The sequence below is a fragment of the Sarcophilus harrisii genome, chromosome 4 (genome assembly GCF_902635505.1).
Source record: "Sarcophilus harrisii chromosome 4, mSarHar1.11, whole genome shotgun sequence".
Lineage (NCBI taxonomy): Eukaryota > Metazoa > Chordata > Mammalia > Dasyuromorphia > Dasyuridae > Sarcophilus > Sarcophilus harrisii.
The window spans coordinates 361127946-361150514 of NC_045429.1; the positions used below are offsets into that span (position 1 = coordinate 361127946).

Sequence of the window (22569 nt, forward strand, 5' to 3'; positions counted from 1 at the left end):
TAAAAATTTACAATATGCTAAGTAAAGTGCTGAGCAGGCATGCAAATAAAAAACAAAGATGGTATCTACTCTCAAGAAGCTTACATTCTCAGTGGGAGAAAATGCTGAAAGTATAATAATGACCACAAAAGAGTACTTTTTTCATAAATTTGCAGGGATGGTGAATAGAACCTTAGGAGATAAAATTGATATACTACATGAAAGATACAAAAATGAATTGGATGATGGTTCATGGTTACAGAATTAGTTATATAGGGACATGTAAAGGAGCTCTAAGGAAGGTGACTGACAAGAAAAAGAAGGCTGGTTGGAAAGCACAGAATGGTTTGAGGCTTTTCCTCAAAAAAAGAGATATTACAAGTTACTGACTAGCAGCAGCGAGAAGAGCTTGATAAGAGATTCCACTAATAATGACTGATATCATAGAATATTTTAAATTTATAAAAAATATTTACTCACAATAATCCTGATATGTGATTATCCTCATTCTAAACAAGAAACAACTGATGTTCAGAAAGGCTCTGTATCACAAAGTTCTAAATGAGTGAATGGGTTAGGATTTAAAATTGACTCTGGACTTAATGAGAAATGTTAATTCCAGTGCATCAGGGTGCTTTGTAAGCCTACAAAAATTATCTGCTTGGTGATACAGATAAATATAATGTACTTCCTTTCATACTAGCTCATTAATAGCCAGAATTTTGGTCCCTATGAACATGAAGAAAATACCTATTCATTACACAATTTTACTTTAAACTTTTATTCCTCTCTGTATCTTGGAATTGTTTGTCCTTCCAGGGATCTCTCAAATGGATTTGGGGTTCTTCTGCCTAAAATTCATGCTTAATGCTCTTATAATCTGATGTGAGGTTATATTCTTGTTTAGAAAGTGGAAGGGAAGTTGGAGCCTTCCTGATCTTTGGAGGAAGACCTGTGTAAAATTCTATCTCCAGCTAATTTAATAGAAAGGATTTCCTGGACATAAGGTTCAAGTATTCTAAAATGAGGGAAAAAATTAGTGATCTCTTGGGTGCCCCTCTCTGCTCCCCAGATGTGCTTTTTAATTATTCTAACTGTAGAGTCCCTTCTCCATTTGCTTATCCAAATTCTTTCTTTCATCCTTCACCACTGCTTCCTCACAGGAGAATTCATAGCAAATAGATTGGATGAGGGTGACAAAGACTGATGCAGAGAAACTAAGGACTTAAAGGTAGGTAAACCTGAAGGACAAAAAATGTTGGCTCTATTGATGGTCTCCTCTATCTGCCAGCTCCTTAATGAATCCACAGGGAGCTTTCAAGAGGAGATCAGCTGATTTTCCCAATCTGTCTCTCAATTTCTTCAACTTGGGCATAGAGTTTGAGGTCATTGTCCCAGTTCTGGTTATATTTAATGAATTCTATTAGATAATTGTAGATAGTAGGATCTATATCAAATTATCCAGGATAATAAGAACTTCCAAGGTTCATGATAAACCAATTTCTGATAAAGGTACTAAGGCTACCAATGATAGAAACAAAAGAAAAGACCATTTACAACCCTCATTTAGATGAGAGTTTGGAGAAATATCCATAGAGAAGAGGTCAAGGGGATCCTGTGTGAAGACTTGAGGTGAAAATAGAGATAGAGGGATATCTGGAAGGACTTTGAGCTCCTTCAATGAGGTCATAGGTCTGGGAATTATGGAAGGATCCTCAAAACATGGCAGGTAAAGATGATTTAGGACAATTCTAATTGGGAGATCCTTTGCTCTAATATAATAATAATTAAATGAGAGAATATATGCAGGCATAGGGCCTCATTACTTATATTTGAAGTAGAGCCTTGGAGTTTATTATATAGAATATGAGGGGCAGGCATCATGAAGGACAAGTCAATTTTAAATCATCAGAACCTTCCTGACTTTGAGGTCACAAGACCAGTGCCTCAAAACTGATTTGCTCAGTTAATGGATGTCCCAGATCTCCTCTGAGCTATAGTCTATTTTTGCCATCTTTGAGTAAGGAGATGAGAATGATAGGCATTAAGGGGAAAGCATAAAGTACTTAAAGACTAAAAGATTAGAAATAAGGGCTGATAGATAATGGGATTAGCTTAGGAAATAAAAAAGGGAGAAGAAGCAGTACTTCCATTGAAATGGTTGCTGAGAAATCATTGTTTTATAAAAATCAGCTATATAGGTAGCTAATTTAGTTTAGAAAACTAAAGAACAAGTAAACAGTGACTTTATGTGTCCCTTGGAACCTTCTCTATTTCAGAAGATTATATGACTTGTATGTCATCTAATCAGTCCTACCTCTACTTTTCAGGCAAACATTCCAAGTATTCTATTTGACAACTTACTTTCCTCTCACCTCCTATTTCTTTCCAAGCTATTCATGTGCTTGCAACTAACTACTTTCCTTTTCAGTTTCAAAATTTTGCATCCCTATTTCTCAATTAGTTCCTTCTTTTCTGCCTGATCCTTCATTCCTCAAATACCATCTTCTTCAGACAACCTTCCTGGAGTAAATGGAAAAAAAGCTTATACTATACTTTTGTCTGAAAAGAATTATTCCCCTAATTACACATTTTCCTGGTTTTTTTGGTCTCTGGAACACAGAAAAATTACCTGTGTACTTGAAAAGAAAAAAAAACTAATGAAAATAACAGAAACAACTATTAAGTTAATAAAACATTTATTAAGCATTTGCTATGTATCAGTCATTCTACCAAGGACTGAGGATACCAAAAAAAAAAAAAAAAAAAAGGAAAAAATACTTTTTTCCCCTTTACCTCATATTCTAATGAAAGAGAAAGTTTATTAAAACATATAGTTTACGTGTGTGTGTGTGGCTGTCTGTGGGGGTATGGGGATGAGGGGAGAAAGAGAGATACAGAGAGAGAGAGAGAGAGAGAGAGAGAGAGAGAGAGAGAGAGAAACAGAGAGAGACAGAGAAAGAGAGAGAAAGAACAAAATGTAATCTTATAATCTCATAGAGAAAGCATTAACAATTATGGGGGATATGAAAGGCTGCCTTCAAAAAGTGATGCTGAGTCTTGAAAAAGTTCAGAGGTAAAGGTGAGGAGGGAAAGTAGTCCAGTCACGAGGTATAACTAGTGCAAAAGAATAGAAATAAGCAATAGCATGTCATATGAGAGGAACAGCAACTAGGTCAGTGCATCTGGATTATGTAGTACCTAGTATAAAATAACACAGGAATTCTGGGAAAGTAGGAGATGTGTCATAAAGTGACTTAAATTCCTGGATTATAATCCTGAAAGGAATAGGAAGCGAGTGGTATTTGTTAAGTAAGGGGACTGACAAGGTCAGAACATATCATTTTGGGTTTAAGAATGGAAGATGGATAGTAGTAATGATTAAAGAGATTTGAAGCTAGAAGATGAATTAGAAGGCTATAGCAGTATTCCAGGAGAAAAGTATTAAGAGTTTGAATTAGAGTGTTAATTACATGTTATAATTAACATATGTCTTTCATCTCAACCAGGAAACGCAATTATCTTTGAATTCAATTTTCTTGTGTCATTCTGGGACATCTTTGCTACAATTTCCAGAATGAAGTGCCTGAGCAACAATGAGGTAAGACTATCAGGCTGGAAAAGATCCTAGGGTTATTTGCATCACGTTGTCTGTTCTTTAGTCAGTCACCTGACCATTCATCCAGTAATGGCACAAATTTCATTTTCCTTGGTCACATAGCAAGCAACTTTGGTCCTTTGTTGAGAGTGGAATAGAGAAAGCAAAGCATTTACTGTCAGAAAATCTTCATTCCTGAATTGCTAACTCTCCAAACTTGGATAAGTTACTCCTTACTACCTTGGGGCCTTAATTTCATTATCTATAAAATAGGATTCACAGAGTTTTGGAGCTAGAAAGAATCTCTGCTAACTCTTAATCTAACTCATATCTGACAATGAATAATTATATATTACTCAGCATAATAAAAAGGAATCAAGATGAAAGATTTTATTCAGTATTTGGTCTTAAATGGTATTCTCAATAGACAATATGATGTTATATGTAATATAAAACGTGTCTATTTATATGTGTGTTGTATGTGAATATTCACATATATTTAAACTATTTTATATTTAAAATATATTATACTTACATATATATTTATACATCCATGAAAATTAAGTACTTATATATCTACAACTTTATAAACACATAGCTACATACACATATATCACTATCTTTCTCTATTTTCAAGTAGTTTGCATTTTTACAGAAAAAGCAGGATGAGATATTCATTCAAATCACTCAACACCACATTTACACAGTACAGAACAGGAAGAAAGGGGACCGGGTTTTGTTCCTCTTATTCCATCTGGATTGGTGTCATTAACCTGGTGACTAGACAATGAGTAAAAAAACCATAAAATTCAGAGCTGATACCCTTAAACATCATCTCCTCTGACATCCTTATTTTCTTAATTCCGAAAACAAGACTAAGACATCAAATACCTTGTTGGAGGCATTCAACAAAAAGGCAACAAAATTGATATTTTAAGATAGGATCAAACTACCTAATAGTCATTCGTTTATTCACCCATTAAAGTTATTGAAGTCTTTTTTTTCCAGATACTGTATTATGTATCAAGGATGAAATAATTAAGATGTAGTCCCCATCCCTAAAGAACTTACTACCTATTTGGATAATTAAGACATGAACACAGATACATATTTTCCATATGGGGCATCATGGACTAAATTCTATAAACAATAAAAACATGAGAAAAAATTTCAGAGGAGGAAGAAATCACTTTGAAATAGGTCTTGAAGAATATGTTACTTTTTCTTAAGCGGAAATTGGAGAAGAAACTATTGGGAGAAAAGAGAATTGTCATGAGTCAAAGAGTGGAATTAGAAAGGCAACTTGTTAAGAGAAGGTAATACATTAAGTACTTAATGTCTATAAACATCACATCATTTATCCATTGGGTCAAGCTGTTGCATATCAAGTAAGATGAAGAAGGTAGTAAGAAGTTTGAGAATTTGTTCTAGATTGTTTGATATGTGTTTGTAGGCTTGAATTGGGGAAAGACAAAAATGTCTTTGAGTATTTGAAGAATAATCATGTGGAAGATGGATTATACTTTTCTATGGTCCCAGAGGACAGAATCAGGAGCAGGGATATAAGTTAATGTAAGAAAAAAAAACAATTCTGACAATTGTTCTGACAATTAGAGTATCCAATATTGAAATGTGGCGCCTTAGAAGATGCCATATTTCTTTTAACTTGAAGTTTTCAAGCCAATACTCCTTGATCTGTTGTTAGTGATGCTATAGATTAATTTATCATTTAGATGTAAGTAGGATTATTATTATCCTGTGACTTTATTAACTGAAATAAAGAACTTGCATTTCAGCTTCATTTAATAAAAATGTAATAAACTTTTGTTTTATAGATGAGAACAGGTAGGTGGTGCAGTGGATAGAGCACTGGGCTTGGAGTCAGGAAGATCTGAAGTCAAATTTTGCCTCAGACACTTATGAATTGTATGAACCTTAGCCAGTCACTTAACCTTTATTTGCCTCAGTTTCTCATGTATAAAATGGGGATATACTGGAGAAGGAAATGGCAAACTAATATCTTTGCTAAGAAAATGCCATCATCAAAGTGTAGGAGTCACACACAATAGGATAGCAGTTTGATACATGTAGTAATTACCTGGTATTTTCCTTCGAGTCTATTTTCTTCTGTTTATCTTTCTCTCTATCTTCCTCTCCTGTCCTTCCTCAAAAATCTATTTAACTTCTGACATCTGCTTCTTTAATCTAACATATGTTGCCTTCAAATAAAACAATAAGGAAAAAAATAGAAAAAAATAGATGGTAAACACATAATGATTAGAGATGGAACTGAGAAAGCATTCATAAGCATTATATATAAGGCACATTACTGGACATTGTGTATATAAAAAAGAAAAACAACCTTATTCCTTACCTCAAGGAGTATACAGTATACAGTCTACAAGTGAGGAAATTATTGGAATATCAGGCAGGTGGTGATAAGGTAGATTCTTAGAGATATCAGGGGACAAAAGGTCAGTATTTTAGAAAAAAGTGAGAGAATAATTTTTAGCTGATTGGACTGGATGAACCCTGGAGAAGAAAATGGCACCTTAGCTGTCAACATTCATGGAAATGAAGAATTTCAAAAGACATGAGGAAGAACATTCTGGACATAAAGAACAATCATTTGGGTGAATTTATAGAATTGTGGGGAAATTGGATAAAACTGAAGAGTAGTCAACAGTCCTATAAAAACTGAAATTTGGAATAAATCAAGTAAAGCACTATTAACTGAGAAGGAAAGGTAAATGGGAGCCAGATAGTGGAGGATCTTAAAGGTGAGATTGAAAGTTGTATTTTATCTGATAGTTTATAAAAATGCACTGAAACTTCTTCATCAAGGGAGTGACTATTAGAATGAAAGGTAATTTCTATTATTTGAAGAATGAGGATAAAAACAACTTAAAAAACACTTGGCAAGAGGTCCAACTAAGCAAACTGATCTTAAAAATATCTAAGGATGAAACTATAAAGAAAACAGAGAAGAACGATGGAAAATGTCTGCAAATACTCACTATATGTGATATATACATATATACATATGTATATAAATGTGTATGCATACATATAAATAATTAGAATTATATATGTATTCTACACACACACACACACACACCTCAGATTCTATCATAGTATCAGATTGCTTTTGGAAGAGTTAGAAATGACCCAGGATAGATAGAGCAAAAATTTGAAAAATAAGTAAAGTAGATCAATTGTATAGATAAGATATCTTTGAGAGAAGTGACAAAATTTTTCATGGAATTGAGGAATTATTTCTTATGTATGAGAGGAAAGGGAAGGTACTAAAAGTAGGGTGAAAAGCCTTTGATTTTATTCCTATTATAAAAATAGTGACTAAACTTTTGACGTATCAGGTTACTTTCTATTTCCCTATCGCTGTCACTGACTAACATATACAAAAGCAAATTTTGGGGAAATAATGTAAAATAAATCTATAGCATTTTTCATGACAGTATTAGAAAGGAAGAGGTAAACTTTTGCATGCAAAATATTAGAGTTGAAAATATCTCATATGAAAATTATAAAAACTCTGTTTTGTTCTCAGAATAAGTCAAAGACATCTTTAGATCCATGTCCTAGATTCTCTTCTTTCCATCCCAATCCATAAACTGAAAAGTTTAGCCCATAAAACTATTAATGGTATGTAATTTATTAAGAATATTATCAAATAATAAAGAAATGTAATTAAAGATTTGAAGTGCTTATTAAGCATTATAAAGAAGGCTGTGACAGGGATGCCAGAGACAGCTTTGGGAAATGTAAAGAAAGAAGTATTACCAAGTGGATTCTATTCAGAGTATCTCTTCCTAATGTCCATAATTGTTTGTCTGATTTCCATATTCTTAGATACAGTCCACTGCTTTACCACTAATCTATCTGGCTTCTCTCTTTTTACTCTTAGGTCCATACCCTCATCTTTTTGTATCTTAATTCCCCTCTCAGCTTTGATGCTTATTGTATCCCAAATCTTTTAAGAAAGTCTTCTTTCAAACAACTGGAACCTTTAAACCAATCGAATTCTTCTGAATGCCTGTGACAAATCTCAGCACCACAAAGCTAATATTTTCAGCTCTATGAAGAGAGTTTTCCTATGTAAATCCTAAAATTGCCCTCTCTGAAGCTTTTGAATATTGGTACTAGTTCTTCTCTGTGGAGTCAAACAAAATCAAATTAATCCCTCAATTATATTATAGCTTTCCATATACATAAAGGTACCCATTATTTCTTTTCTCCAGGTTACAGCACCCAAGCTATTCACATTCCTTTTACGGACTAGAATAATAGAAGGATGTAATTACCTTTGCTTTTGCCTTCTCTTCCTTCTTTGTTTTCCCTTGTTTAATCACTTAATGAATGAACATAACAATTTCCTAGACAATTAAATATAAATGTAATCCGATTTCCTCAGTCTACAGAACTGAGCATCCTTCTTTACTCTCACTCCTTTTAGCACCTCATTCCCTGGGAACAGCTTTCTCCAGAGAACTTTACCATGGTCACTGAGTTTCTTTTGCTGGGTTTTTCAAAACTCCAAGAATTACAACTTGTGCTCTTTGCTGTCTTCTTCTGCCTCTACATAATCATCTTGTGTGGAAATATCACCATTGTTACAGTCATCCTCCTTGAGAACAACCTCCACACTCCAATGTATTTCTTTCTAGGTGTCCTCTCTGTCTCTGAGACCTGTTATACATTTGTCATTTTGCCCAAGACGCTTCTCAACCTGCTCTCTATGCTGAGAGCCATCTCCTTTATCAGCTGTGCTATCCAAATGTTCTTATTTCTTTCCTTTGCTATCAATAACTGCTTATTATTGGGTGTAATGGGTTATGATCGCTATGCTGCCATTTGCCAACCTCTGCGCTACCCCATCCTCATGAATTGGAGGACCTGCAGACTGCTAGCAGCTACCTGTGGGGTGAGTGGATCTTTGATCTCAATGATTGGCACAACCTTGGTCTTCATTCTCCCCTTTTGTAACTGTAACAAGATTAACCACTATTTCTGTGACATTTCACCTCTTATTCATATTGCTTGTGGGGACACCTATCTCAATGAGATGATTATATTTATCTGTGGTGTCCTGGTACTTGTGGTCCCCTTGATATGTGTCTGTGTCTCCTATGGATTCATTGTCAGTACTATCTTGAAGATTCCATCCACTGAAGGGAAGCAGAAAGCCTTCTCTACCTGTGCCTCTCATCTCACAGTAGTTATAGTCCACTATGGCTGTGCATCCTTTGTCTATCTGAGACCCTCATCCAAGGTCACATCTGACAAAGACCAGTTGGTTACAGTGATTTATACTGTTATCACCCCCTTATTGAATCCCATGGTTTATAGCCTCAGGAACAGGGATGTACAAGCGGCCATCTGGAAAGTTATCAGCAGAGGAAAGTTTTCCCACAAAATTCTATGACTTTAGCATTTCAGAACTGCTGGCAAATGATTGCATGGATATATGGTTCAAAATGTTGTTGATGTAGCCAAAGCCATGGGTTGGGTGTTATTCTCAGAGCTAAATGTTTTTCAAACTTGTATTTGGATTTTTTCTGCCCTCTGTTCAATAGAAATATTTCAGAAGGTCACACACACACACACACACACACACCCCTTAAAGAACATACAACACTTCCAATAAAGTAATGATTCAATGCAATACTTCAACAAAAATATATTTAGCACATTACTTCATTGATGAAATCACGAATCTAGTCTAAGGAAAATTTTATAAAATAATTAGGTTAAATATTATATTCAAATTGATTTGGGATTTCATTAATTTGGTTTTAAAAATAAAAAGCTTTAGTTAAAAAATTGATTTCCAAATTTTCCCCTTCCTTTAGCTTCTTTACTATTATTTTAGAAGACAAGCAATATGCTACCATTTATAACTGTGAATTCATAGAGAATATATTTATATATTAGCCTTGATTGAAAAAAGCAAAAGAAATAAAGTAAGTTAAAAAAAATCTTCAATCAGTATTCAGAGTTCATCATTTCTCTCTACAGAGGTAGACAGAATTTTTCATTGTGATTTCTTTGAAACTGTCTTGGATCATTCTTATGATTAGACTAGCTAAGTTTTTCACAGTTGACCATCATTACAATATTCTTATTAGTGTGTACCATGTTCTCCTGGTTCTGCTCATTTCACTTTGTATTAATTTATATGTCTTCTTTGATTTTTCTGAAAATAACATGCTTATACTACAATAGTATTTGATCACAATCATATAACACAGTTTGTACAACCAATCCCCAATTGATGGACATAATTTAGACTTCACATTCTCGTCCACTTCTATGTTATGAATATTTTTATAATATAAATCCTTTTCTTTTTCATTCATCTCTATGGGATATAGTAAAGCTAGTATTGGATCAAAGGATATATATATATATAGTTTTATAGCCCCTTGGGCATAGTTTCAAATTGTTCTCCCCAATTCATAATTTCAACAACAAATGCATTAATGTCTTTATTTGTATACATTGCTTCCAATACTTATCATTTTTTCTTTTCTGTCATATTAACCAATTTGATGTCTGTGGGGTGTTTTAATTTCCTTTAAGCTGCATTTTTCTAATTAATAATGGTTTAGGAAACGTTTTCATGTGACCATAGATAGGTTTGATTTGTTCTTCTGAAAACTGCCTATTAATATCCTTTGATCTTTTATCAATTAAAGAATGACTATTTTTAAAAAATAAATTTGATTCAGTTTGCTATATATTTGAGAAATTAGACTTTTTCAAAGAAATATTCTGTAAATGCCTTTCCCCTGGTTTCTTGCTTTTCTTCTAATATTGGCTATGTTGGTTTTGTTTGTGCAAAAGCTTTTTAAATTTCATGCAATCAAAATTATTCATTTTACATCCCATAAATCTTTCCATCTCTTGTTTGGCTATAAACTCTCTTCTTATAGAGTTCTGAAAGGCAAAGAGAAATGATTTGTTTTTAATTCTTATTCTTTATGATTCAATTATTTGATCGTCATTTAAGCCCACATTCTTTGTTCACATTTTATTCATTGATTTTAATTTTAATTTTGTTATAATCCATAAATAATGTAGTTGATATTTCTTCCTTTCTACACATATTTATGAATTCTTTTTGCTCAAGTACACAGTTTTTTATAAATATTGCTAGTATAAGCAATTATACTTGTTTTCCTGTTAAGATTTTCATTCAGTAACTGCTAATGTTCAATCATTTTTATTTTCTTTAAGGTGCTAGAGAAAAGACAAAAGAGAAGTATGGAAGCCTTGGAGAACCCAAGAATTGGCTTCAGAATTCATTTTGCACTGAGTACCAAAGATTCTTTTACTTTGGATTACTAGTACTTAGCACAGATTCTGGAATATAGTAAGTAATTAATAATGTTTATTGACAGAATTATTGTTTACAAACATGCCCATGTCTCTCTCATCCTCAATACCCCCCTCCACTCAATCCCCACTATTGTTCCACATCTCTCTTGCTTTTGCAACTAAACTGCTTGAAAAGGTTCCCTACAGTAGTATCCTTTATTTCATTTCCTCTCATGCCCTCCTTAACTTTCTATGGTCCAGATTCTGATGTCATTATTCCAATGAAATCGTTTTCTCCAAAGCTGCAAATCATCTCTCAACTGCCAATTTTCATGGCCTTTTCTCTATAGTTATCTTCATCCTCATCCTCAATTCTGTCTCTGCCTCTTTTTGATCTTTACCCAGGTCATGCGCGCTAATCACAAGTGTTCCTCAGTACTGTATCCTGAGCACTCTTCTTTCTTCATAGTATTTCATTTGTGACCTTATCTCCTCTTCTTTCAGTTGTGATATATAGGTACATAACTCAGATTTTTTTCTCCAGCCCTAATATCTCTCTTGATTTCCAATTAATTATCTTCCACTATTGTAATGAGATGTATATTGGACATCTCAAAATGCTTCCCAAACACATCTTAAACTTAACATATCCAAAATAGAACTCATAATCTTTCCTTTTCAAACTCTTGCTTTTTAATAAGTTCTCCATTATTGTGGAGGATACCACTATTTCCTCAGTCACTAGGCATAAAACCTTGATGTCATCCTTGAGTTCTTACCTTCTTTCACTTTCTCAAAGCTAATTAATTAAAGTTTTTTTATTTCTACCTTAACATCTCTTGCTTATGGCTCCTTTTCCTATCTGACACTGCCATCATTCTGATGCAGGTCTTCATCACTTCACTTCTAGACTATTGCAAATCTTATTGGTTGGCTTCTCTGCTTCAAGTCTTTGCCCATTCCAATCCATTCTCTATTCAACTCTCAAATTTATTTTCCTAAAGTGCAAAGCTTATAATGTCACTTCTTTATTCAATAAGTTACAGTGGCTCTTTATTTAGCTATCAGGATCAAAATTAAAATTGTCTGTTTTTTAAGCTCTTCAAAACCTAGACTCTGCCTATCTTTCCAGGTTTCTTATATCTTATTCTTTTGTGCATATTTTTCTATTTAATAACATCAATTTCGTTGCTGTTCCTTAGAGATGATATTCCATCCCTCAACTCTGAGTATTTTTATTGATTGTCATAGCTGGAATTTCCTCCTTCTTACCTTCTGGATTCCCTTAGCTTTCTTCCAAATATCAATTAAAGTCTTGTCTTTTTTTATTTAATAGCCTTTTATTTACAGGTTATATGCATGGGTAACTTTACAGCATTAACAATTGCCAAACCTCTTGTTCCAATTTTACACCTCTTACCCTCCCACCCCCTCCCCCAGATGGCAGGATGACCAGTAGATGTTAAATACATTAAAATATAAATTAGATACACAATAAGTATACATGACCAAACCGTTATTTTGCTGCACAAAAAGAATCAGACTTTGAAATATTGTACAATTACCTTGTGAAGGAAATCAAAAATGCAGGTGGGCATAAATATAGGGATTGGGAATTCAATGTAATGGTTTTTAGTCATCTCCCAGAGTTCTTTTTCTGGGCATAGCTAGTTCAGTTCATTACTGCTCCATTAGAAATGATTTGGATGATCTCGTTGCTGAGGATGGCCAGGTCCATCAGAACTGGTCATCATATAATATTGTTGTTGAAGTAAATAATGATCTCCTGGTCCTGCTCATTTCACTCAGCATCAGTTCCTGTAAGTCTCTCCAGGCCTTTCTGAAATCATCCTGTTGGTCATTTCTTACAGAACAATAATATTCCATAATATTCATATACTACAATTTATTCAGCCATTCTCCAACTGATGGACATCCATTCAGTTTCCAGTTTCTAGCCACTACAAAAAGGGCTGCCACAAACATCCGTGCACATACTGGTCCCTTTCCCTTCTTTATAATCTCTTTGGGATATAAGCCCAATAGTAACACTGATGGATCAAAGGGTATGCACAGTTTGATAACTTTTTGAGCATAGTTCCAAACTACTCTCCAAAATGGTTGGATTCGTTCACAACTCCACCAACAATGCATCAATGTCCCAGTTTTCCCACATCCCCTCCATCATCATTATTTTTTCCTGTCATCTTAGCCAATCTGACAGGTGTGTAGTGGTATCTTAGAGTTGTCTTAATTTGCATTTCTCTGATTAATAATGATTTGGAGCATCTTTTCATATAACTAGAAATAGTTTCAATTCTTCATCTGAGAATTGTCTGTTCATATTCTTTTTCCATTTTTCAATTGGAGAATGGCTTGATTTTTTATAAATTAGAGTTAATTCTCTATATATATTGGAAATAAGGCCTTTATCAGAACCTTTGACTGTAAAAATATTTTCCCAGTTTATTGCTTCCCTTTTAATCTTGTCTGCATTAGTTTTGTTTGTACAAAAACTTTTCAGTTTGGTATAATCGAAATTTTCTATTTTGTGATCAGTAATGATTTCTAGTTCTGCTTTGGTCATAAATAAAGTCTTGTCTTCTACAAAAAGCCTTTTTCATCTTCCATTAATATTAATGTTGTCTTCCTTTCAACATAATCCCCAAAATATCCTTTGTTTTGCTTTTTTGGTGGATAGTTGTGTACTCCTGTCTCCCTCATAAAACTTGTGAGCTCCCTGATGTTGGAATCTTTACAAACTGTTAAGCCATTAGAGTTGATAGAGACAATAATTATCTAATTTAGCATGGTTCAATATGATTGATTTGATCTTAAAAGGAGATATTTTGGGCCAGAACTTGAAACAAGGTACTAAGTACAACTGATGGAAAGAAACAATGCTTGTGTTCACACCTTTAGAGAGCTCATAAGTATCTAAGTACTCAATGGAGTTCACACGTTTAAGAGATTTCAGGCTCATATGAGATACCCGAATTCACACCTCCTTTAAGGGCCAGAGAGCACTCTGGGAGATAACCCAGAATCTCTCTCTCTCTAGAAGGAGGAGTTAACCTTTGGGAGATCATATATATACAGGAAGCTCTTAGAGCTGGAGAGTTACTTACTTGGGAACATTCCCAGGAGTCGGAGAGGAGCACTCTGGGAGGAAGCCCACAAGCCCTATCTTCGAGACAAGAGATTCATTACATCTTCTACCTTGGTGCTGGCTGGAGTTGGAAGGACAAACCTTTGGATTTGAAGACATTCGGGCAGAGGCTCTTAGAACCAAGCAGAGAGATAGGCCTGAGCTAACTGGGCTATATTGAAGGACACAATATAAGATCTGAACTTTTATCATCTGGCTGTGTTTTGGAAAAAGAACACCACACCCTGATCATAGTATCTCTATTTCTCTTTTCTCCATTTCCCCAGCATGTGGAACAATTCCTGACATATACTAAGTGTTTAAGGATGACAGACTTGTATAATAAAAGGTGAATCTTAAAGTCCCTAGGCAACATGATTCCAGAATGTAGTATTCTAGTTAGTCAAAGAAGGAAGATTTCCTAGTGAGTGATATCTCAATAAAAGGAAGCATCTTGGGCACTGAAAGATATGCTGAAGAGCACATAGCAAGAACTACTAGTTTGAATCATCTCATTGTTGTTGTTTTTTTTATTTAATAGCCTTTTATTTACAAGTTATATGTATGGGTAACTTTACAGCATTAACAATTGCCAAAACTCTTGTTCCAATTTTTCACCTCTTACCCCCCCCACCCTCTCCCCCAGATGGCAGGATGACCAGTAGATGTTAAATATATTAAAATATAAATTAGATACACAATAAGTATACATGACCAAACCGTTATTTTGCTGTACAAAAAGAATCAGACTCTGAAATATTGTACAATTAGCTTGTGAAGGAAATCAAAAATGCGTGTGGGCATAAATATAGGGATTGGGAATTCAATGTAATGGTTTTTAGTCATCTCCCAGAGTTCTTTCTCTGGGCGTAGCTGGTTCAGTTCATTACTGCTCCATTGGAAATGATTTGGTTGATCTCGTTGCTGAGGATGGCCAGGGTCCATCAGAACTGGTCATCATATAGTATTGTTGTTGAAGTATATGATGATCTCCTGGTCCTGCTCATTTCACTCAGCATCAGTTCCTGTAAGTCTCTCCAGGCCTTTCTGAAATCATCCTATTGGTCATTTCTTACAGAACAGTAATATTCCATAATATTCATATACCACAATTTATTCAGCATTCTCCAACTGATGGACATCCATTCAGTTTCCAGTTTCTAGCCACTACAAAGAGGGCTGCCACAAACATTCATGCACATACAGGTCCCTTTCCCTTCTTTATGATCTCTTTGGGATATAAGCCCAGTAGTAACACTGCTGGATCAAAGGGTATGCACAGTTTGATAACTTTTTGAGCATAGTTCCAAACTACTCTCCAGAATGGTTGGATTCATTCACAACTCCACCAACAATGCATCAATGTCCCAGTTTTCCCGCCTCCCCTCCAACAATTATCATTATTTTTTCCTGTCATCTTAGCCAATCTGACAGGTGTGTAGTGGTATCTTAGAGTTGTCTTAATTTGCATTTCTCTGAATCATCTCATTGTTGAGGAGAGCCACATCCATCAAAATTAATCATAGCATATCCTTGTTGTTGCTGTGTATGATAATCTCCCAGTACTGCTCATTTTATGTTGCATCAGTTCATGTAAGTCTTTCCAGGCTTTCTCTGGAATTATCCAGATGACCGTTTCTTACACAATAATATTCCATAACATTCATATTCCATAATTTATTCAACCATTCTCCAATTGATGGACATTCACTCAATTTCCAGTTTTTTGCCACTACAAGAAGGGCTGCAACAAATATTTTTGTACATGTGGGTCCCTTTCCCTTCTTTAAGATCTCTTATATCTTTGGGATATATAAGCCTAGAAGAAATACTGCTGAGTCAAAGGGTTTCCACAGTTTGATAACTTTTTGAGCATAGTGGAATGCAAAATCTTATAAAAATGAATGGTAATAATTGTCTTGACATGTAATTGGGAAAAAATAAAATAGTATAAGATACCCTTTATTCAAAAACAAACAAAAAGCACACACACAAACACAAAAACAAAATGAACACAAATATAGTCCTATGTTACCAATAGCAAATAGCAATAAGAGAGGGAAAAAACCCCAAAATATCAAACACAGGCAACAAAGAAACCTTTTTACTTTTTTTTTTTGCAGACAACTGAAACTAATTGAGACAATGAATAAATTCAGCAATATAGTCCGATATAAAATAAATCCCACACAAATAATCATCAATTTTATAAACTGCAAACCAACTCATCAGGAAGATATTGAGAAAGAAAATTCATTCAAACTAATCATATAGCATATAAAATAATTTAAAGATTATTTAAAAACATACGCATGAAAACTAAATGTACAAACTACCAAAACAATAATAAAGGCAATCCTAAAAGATTGGAAAAATATCAATTACTTGTTAATATATGCTTCTATGGCTAACTAGTTGGCAATGGATAAATGCTGGATCTGGAGTTTAAAAGACTCATCTCCCTGAGTTCAAATGACTCATTTTCCTGAGTTCAAATCTGGCCTTAAACTAACTTTGGGTCCCTGGGCAAGTGCTTTAATCCTCTTTGCCTCAGTTCTTCATCTGTAAAATGAGCTAAAGAAAAAAATGACAAACACTACACATCTCCCTCTCCCACCAAACAGACAAACTCAAAAGTGGTCATGGAGAGTAGCACGTGACAGAAAAATTATTTAACAACAGCAAATATACTGTGATAATAAAATGATAATACAACCTATATTGTTTTATTTATTCAGTGATACACCAAACTATTAAAATATGCATATAGAGCTAAATTTTAATAAAATTCACTGACATTCAAAAGTTCATGAATTTAGAGGGAATTTATGAAAAAAAGTAAAAAAAAAAGTCAAATCTCAAAATATCACACAAAGCATTAAAAAAGATTTGTTACTAGTTGAAATAATAGAGAAGACAGTGGAATATATTAGGAACAGAAAATAAAGACGCAAATAAATATTGTAATTTACTATATTAACGCAAAGATTGCAGCTCTTGAAATGGGGACTCACTGTTTCAAAAAAGGCTAAGAAAACTTGAAAGCAGTTTGGCAAAAAGTAAAGACCAACATCTTACCCTGTATAACCAAAGAGGCTCCTAAGGAATAGTAGGTTTATACATAAGATCATTAACAAATCTGAGAAGGAGAAAAATATATGTTTCAGATCTGTAGGTTAGAAAAAAATTTCATGAATTTTTATTATATAAATTTAAAGAGTATTTGCATAAAAGGAACAAAATAAGTATAGTTAAATATAAGATTATGAAGAAAAATCCCAATATACCCAAGATTTATATAATAGTTTTATTTTTAATTTTGAAAAAAAATAAAAGAATATGTAGCAAATTCAGATATGTTTGTTCCTTAATCTAAATTAGAGACTTTCCTATTTGAAAGTACAGGGAGCCAGGGAACAGACCTTATAAATTTCCTGTTGTAATATATTCTCCAGAGTACAGGATGATCCATCTACTTAGTTCCTGTATCATCTCTTTCTTGCTGAGCAAAGATAGTTCATTTCTGATGGAAAGTGATTGTTTACTCAACATTCCACCAAATACATTTACCTAAAAGGGCAGAGTCTAAATTAAAGTATGACACTAAGAATTTGCAAGGGAAAGTAAGGAAAAATTTTCCTGGAACTAGACTAGGATATTGCTTTCATGATACAAACATGTGGGAATGTAATAGGCTTTTTTTGGTTATGGGAACTGTGTTTATATATTCATCTTTTTATGAACTTCTGTAAGCTCTCTAAGTTTCCTGAATTTTTATGAGGAAAAGGATTGTCCTTGGCCAATTCTTATATCATGCATTAAGTTCATAAATGGGAACTTGGGACCCTATTGCTAGCCCAGAATATTGGATAGCTTAGGGCCAAGAAATGCAAAAAATGCTTTGATACTCAGTGACTTTGAAAAAAAAAATGTGGACAATAGATAAATAAGGTAGAAGTAATATCTAACACTAATGTGGTTGTGATATAATCTAATGCAATTTTTATATGAAGGCACTTCAAATATATGAAAGATATGCGTAATATTCTAATTCTTCTTTTTCCAGGCTAAATCTTCTCAATTTTTTCAATTGTTTCTCAAATGACATATCTCAATGCTGACCATTCTTTTGGTTGACTTTCTTCAGTCTGACTTTAGCTTAACAATGCACTTCCTAAAATGTGATTTTTAGAATTGAAAACATATTTCAGATAAAATTTTATCTCTTCAGAGTTAGGGGGACAGATATGTTCCTGACTAAAATTTTCTTACTGTAAAATAACAACATCTTTTTTTAATTTTTTGGCTGCCATATCAAACCAGTAACAAAAGTACTTTGTTTTTGTTTGTTTGTTTGTTTTGTTTTTGTTTTTGTTTTGTTTTTTGTTTTTCTCCCCTACTGAAGCAGATTCCAATCAGTGGAGCTGAGGAAGGAAGTTGAGTGTAAGTTGATGGTAAAGCCTTTCATGTTTGGATCACAACCTTATATTTAATTATTTAAAGGTATTGATGGATCTGTTACTCATCTAAATGAGTACGATGTATTGTGATTTTGGGGTCTCCTGACCTTGGAGCTTTTGTTCTAATGGGTCAGTAGTCCTAAATCTTCTAGCTTTGGAATCTGCCTCAGGAAACTGAGCACACCCAATGTATCTGATTCTGACACCTTAGCCAGATAGCTTCTCCTTTCAGGAAATTCCTATACCCAATCTGATGCTGAATAGACTACTTCTCAGTTCTTTGATGACTGACCATCAAATGTGATAATCAAATTTCAGAGACCAACTTCAATTCATCTGGAGATTATTCACTAGACCTACTCTTAAGCTATAGAATTAACATATCTATGATTGAAAGTTGTATAAATGTATCTCCTTGGTTCTGTTTCTTTACTGGATTCCATTAGAATTCAGTCCACTTAGTAATGGTGTCACATTGATGGGGGTGAATCCTGAAACTGTCAGGCCCAAGACAGAATGACATAAACTGAGATCTTTTGGGGATCCCCTTCAGGGAGCTCCAAGACCTTGGGAAAAATCTGCAAACACGCAATTAAGTGGTCTCATTCAATTGGAGATCTTGGTCAATCCCCCTCCATTGAATTGCCACAAACAATGTTGGCTCAAAACTCCCAGTTAAGTAATTTCATTCAATTTTAAATTGAATTGAAAATTAGTCTTTCAGGAGTTGGCTCCCTCTTCCCCAAAGATCAAAGCTATATAGGGCTACATGCCCAGATATCTTTGCAGTTGTTTAAAAATAGGATCTTGTCCTCTGTTAAGATATATTCTTCTCAGGGTTAACATTTGCTATCTTCCTAACAGGACCTTGCCACTAAGAAGTCTGTCTTCCTAGCAAAAGTTGGCTTCTCAGTGCCAATAAATGCCTTTTTGCCACACAGATTTTAGGTTTGCAAATTCTTTCTCATAGAACCTGCACTGACTAGAGGGGATTTCCCACATCAATTCTCACACCTCATCACTACTACCACTAATCTTATCATTTCCACCTCATCAATATTGTTTTTAATAAACTTTCCCCCTTTGAGAGGTTTAAGCCTGAAAAAATTTTTGAGACACCTCATGACACCAGTCTGGGACTTTTGGGGTCCCCCTTTCTCTCTTTTTTTTTTTAAATTTTTATTTTTTTTTATTTAATAGCCTTTTATTTACAAATTTAACCGGGAATTTAAATTAATTCCAAACTTCTTTTTCCAATTTTTACCTTTCCCCATTAAATGGAAAATGACCTGTGTTTATATTAAAATAAATTAATCACAATGTTACATGAAAAATTTTTTCGGGAAAAGCAGACAATTAATTTAAATTTACTTTGAAGGTAAAATGGGTGGAAAATTGGGTTGAATTCAATGTAATGGTTTTTTGTCATTCCCCTTTTTTGGGAAGAGTTGTTCAACTCCCATTAAAATATTTTTATTCGTTGTGAATGGGATCCTCAGAATGGTCTCTCAGATTTTTAATATATAAACTCCGGGCCTTCTTTTTCCCAATAGTTCTGTTCTTAGGTTTCTGAAATACCCTTTTTGGTTTTTTACGAAATTTAAATTAAATTTTCTTCCACAATTTTTCCATTTCCCAAATGGTCCACAGTTTGTTTTAGCCTCAAAAGGGCTGCCACCAATTTCCATCAGGTCCCCCCTTCTTTAAACCCCTTTTTATAATCCCATATAAATGTTCAAAGGGTTCCTTTGAAATTTTTGAATTTAAACACCCTCCAAAATTTGGATTTTCCAATCCCCCTTCTTCCCGTTTTTAAAACTTTATTTTTTTTTTGAATTGCAGGTTTATGGTTCAGGTTGTCAATTTCTTTCCTATTAATTGATTGGGATTTTTTATATAAAATGTTTCAATTTTTCATTGGGGTTTTTGTTCAATTTTGACCATTTTTTAATTAGTACTTGGGTTTTTTAAAAAAGTTAATTCTTAATATTTTGGGTAAATTTTAAAACCGTGTAAAAATATTTTCCCTTTTTCCCTTCAATTTTTTATTTTTGTTCCTTTAAAAAAATTTGTTTAATATTCCTTAAAATTTTCCCCGGGAATAAAATTAGTTCCTTAATTTTTAAAAATTTTTTTATTTAAAATTTTTTTACTTGGTTACTTAAGTTGGATCATCCAGTTTCTTTCCTAATTTCCAACCCAAAATTTTTTCAAACAGGTTCTTTCCCAAATAGTCTTTGGGTTTTGTCAAAACAAGTTTGTAAATTTGTTGACGTTTATCCTTGGTAACTTTACTGTCAAACCCTATTCCTTTTTAAAATTTTTTAACTCCCATAAATAATTTTAGATTTTACCTAAACCACCATCATTTTTTTTCCATTAATTCCCCAAATTTTGACCTTTTGTTTTCCCTTGAATTTTTTTATTTTTTGGAAAAATTTTTTGGGTTGATTGGTTAGGGCCTAAATAAATAATTATTTTTGCATTTTATTTAATTTGCCGTATAAGGAATTTAATATTTTTAAGGTTAGCCTTAATTTTGTGAAAATTCAATTTTTATTTTCAAATTTTCCCTGGGTGTTTAAAATTTTTAATTTGATTATTTAAAATTTCTTTTGTAATCATGTTGGTTTTGTTGTGTATTAAAAGAATTTCAGTTTTATTTTATAACCAAATTTCTTTAAATTTATTATTTTAATCTTTTCCTTAGGTTCCTTAAGTTTCCCTTCTGGAAAGGTGTAATTGGTTCCTATTTTTTATTTTTTCCTTTTTTCCCTTTTCAAAGTTTTTCTAAAAATATTTGTAACTTGTATAAATTTTTTCCCCAAATCTTATTAGGAAAATTTTTGGGTTGCTTTACAGATGTTCGATTTTTAAATAGTTTGTTATTTTGGGAAACCTTTTTCCTATTTTTTTAGGTGGTTTTATTTTACAAATGTTTTTTTATTGAAAATTTATGGTTTTGAATTTGGTTTTTAACAGTTAATTTGGTTTTTAATTTAAAACCCCTTTTTTATAAATCTTTATGGGTTTATTTAGATATTTTCTTTAGTCTTTTTGTAATTTTATTTAAGATTTTGTTTCAAATTCATAAAAATTGTTAAATTTTTTTCTTGTTTTCAGTCCTTTTTTGGGTTATCTTTTTTTAAAAATTTGGGGGGGCTCCCTTTTCCCTTTTTTAAAATAATTTATATAGATTGGGAATTGTTTTTAAATGTTTGGAAAATTCAATTAAATCCATCTGGTCCGGGTTTTTTTTGGGGTTGTTTTTTCCTTTCTTTTTTTTTGAAATGGGATATTAACAAATTTTTTCCCTTTATTGGGAAGTCTTTTTTTGTAAGGTTATAAATTTATTGGCTGTTCAAAAACTCCTTATTTTTTTATTTTTTAGGGGGATTTTAAAATAATTTCATTTTCCCTTTTTCTAATCAGTTTCCAAAACATCTATTTTATTGGCTTTTTGAACCAACTCTTAGTTTTATTAATTAGTTCAATGTTTTTTTACTTTCAATATTTTTTAATTTCTCCTTTTAATTTTAAATTTCCAATTTATATTTGATTGGGGGTTTTAATTTGGTCTTTTTTTAGTTTTTTTTATTAAAATTTTAATCTTTTCTTTCTCTGTTTTTTCTTCAATAACCTCTAAGGATATAAAATTCCCTCTTATTACCCTTTGGCTGCATCCCAAATTTTGGTATTTGTTCATCATTGTCATTATCTTGGTGGTATTTTGTATTATAATTTGCTGCTTCACCCAATCATTTTAAGATGAATTTTTAGTTTCAATTACTTTTGGTCTATTTCCCCTAACATTTGTTAATTGGTTTTTTTGCATCATGATCTGGAAAGCATTTCTTTTCTGCTTTTTGCATTTAATTTTGGTCTTTTTTAAATATGGTCAATTTTTGTGGTTCCATGAACTGCAGAGTAAGTATATTCCCTTCTATCTCCATTCAATTTTCTCCAAAGATCCAACATACCTAATTTTCTAATATTCTATTTACTTCATTAATTTCTTTTTATTTGTTTTTGTGGGGTTGTCTAAT

At 33.0% G+C, this 22569-nt stretch overlaps 1 protein-coding gene across 1 annotated transcript; it reads left to right on the forward strand.

Moving 5' to 3' along the window:
• Positions 1 to 3556: 3556 nt before the first annotated feature.
• On the forward strand, positions 3557 to 9020 carry LOC100926400 (olfactory receptor 10R2-like). Its single transcript, XM_012548033.2, has 2 exons — positions 3557 to 3580; positions 8052 to 9020. Exons 1-2 carry the CDS (start codon positions 3557 to 3559, stop codon positions 9018 to 9020), a joined length of 993 nt encoding a protein of 330 aa, XP_012403487.2.
• The last annotated feature ends 13549 nt before the right edge of the window (positions 9021 to 22569 follow it).

Excerpts from the sequence above, each read along its gene's own strand:
- LOC100926400 (XM_012548033.2), top strand. The coding sequence starts at position 3,557 with ATGAAGTGCCTGAGCAACAATGAG. Across the intron at positions 3,581-8,051 it reads AGTGCCTGAGCAACAATGAG|CACCTCATTCCCTGGGAACA; the intron begins GTAAGACTATCA and ends CACTCCTTTTAG.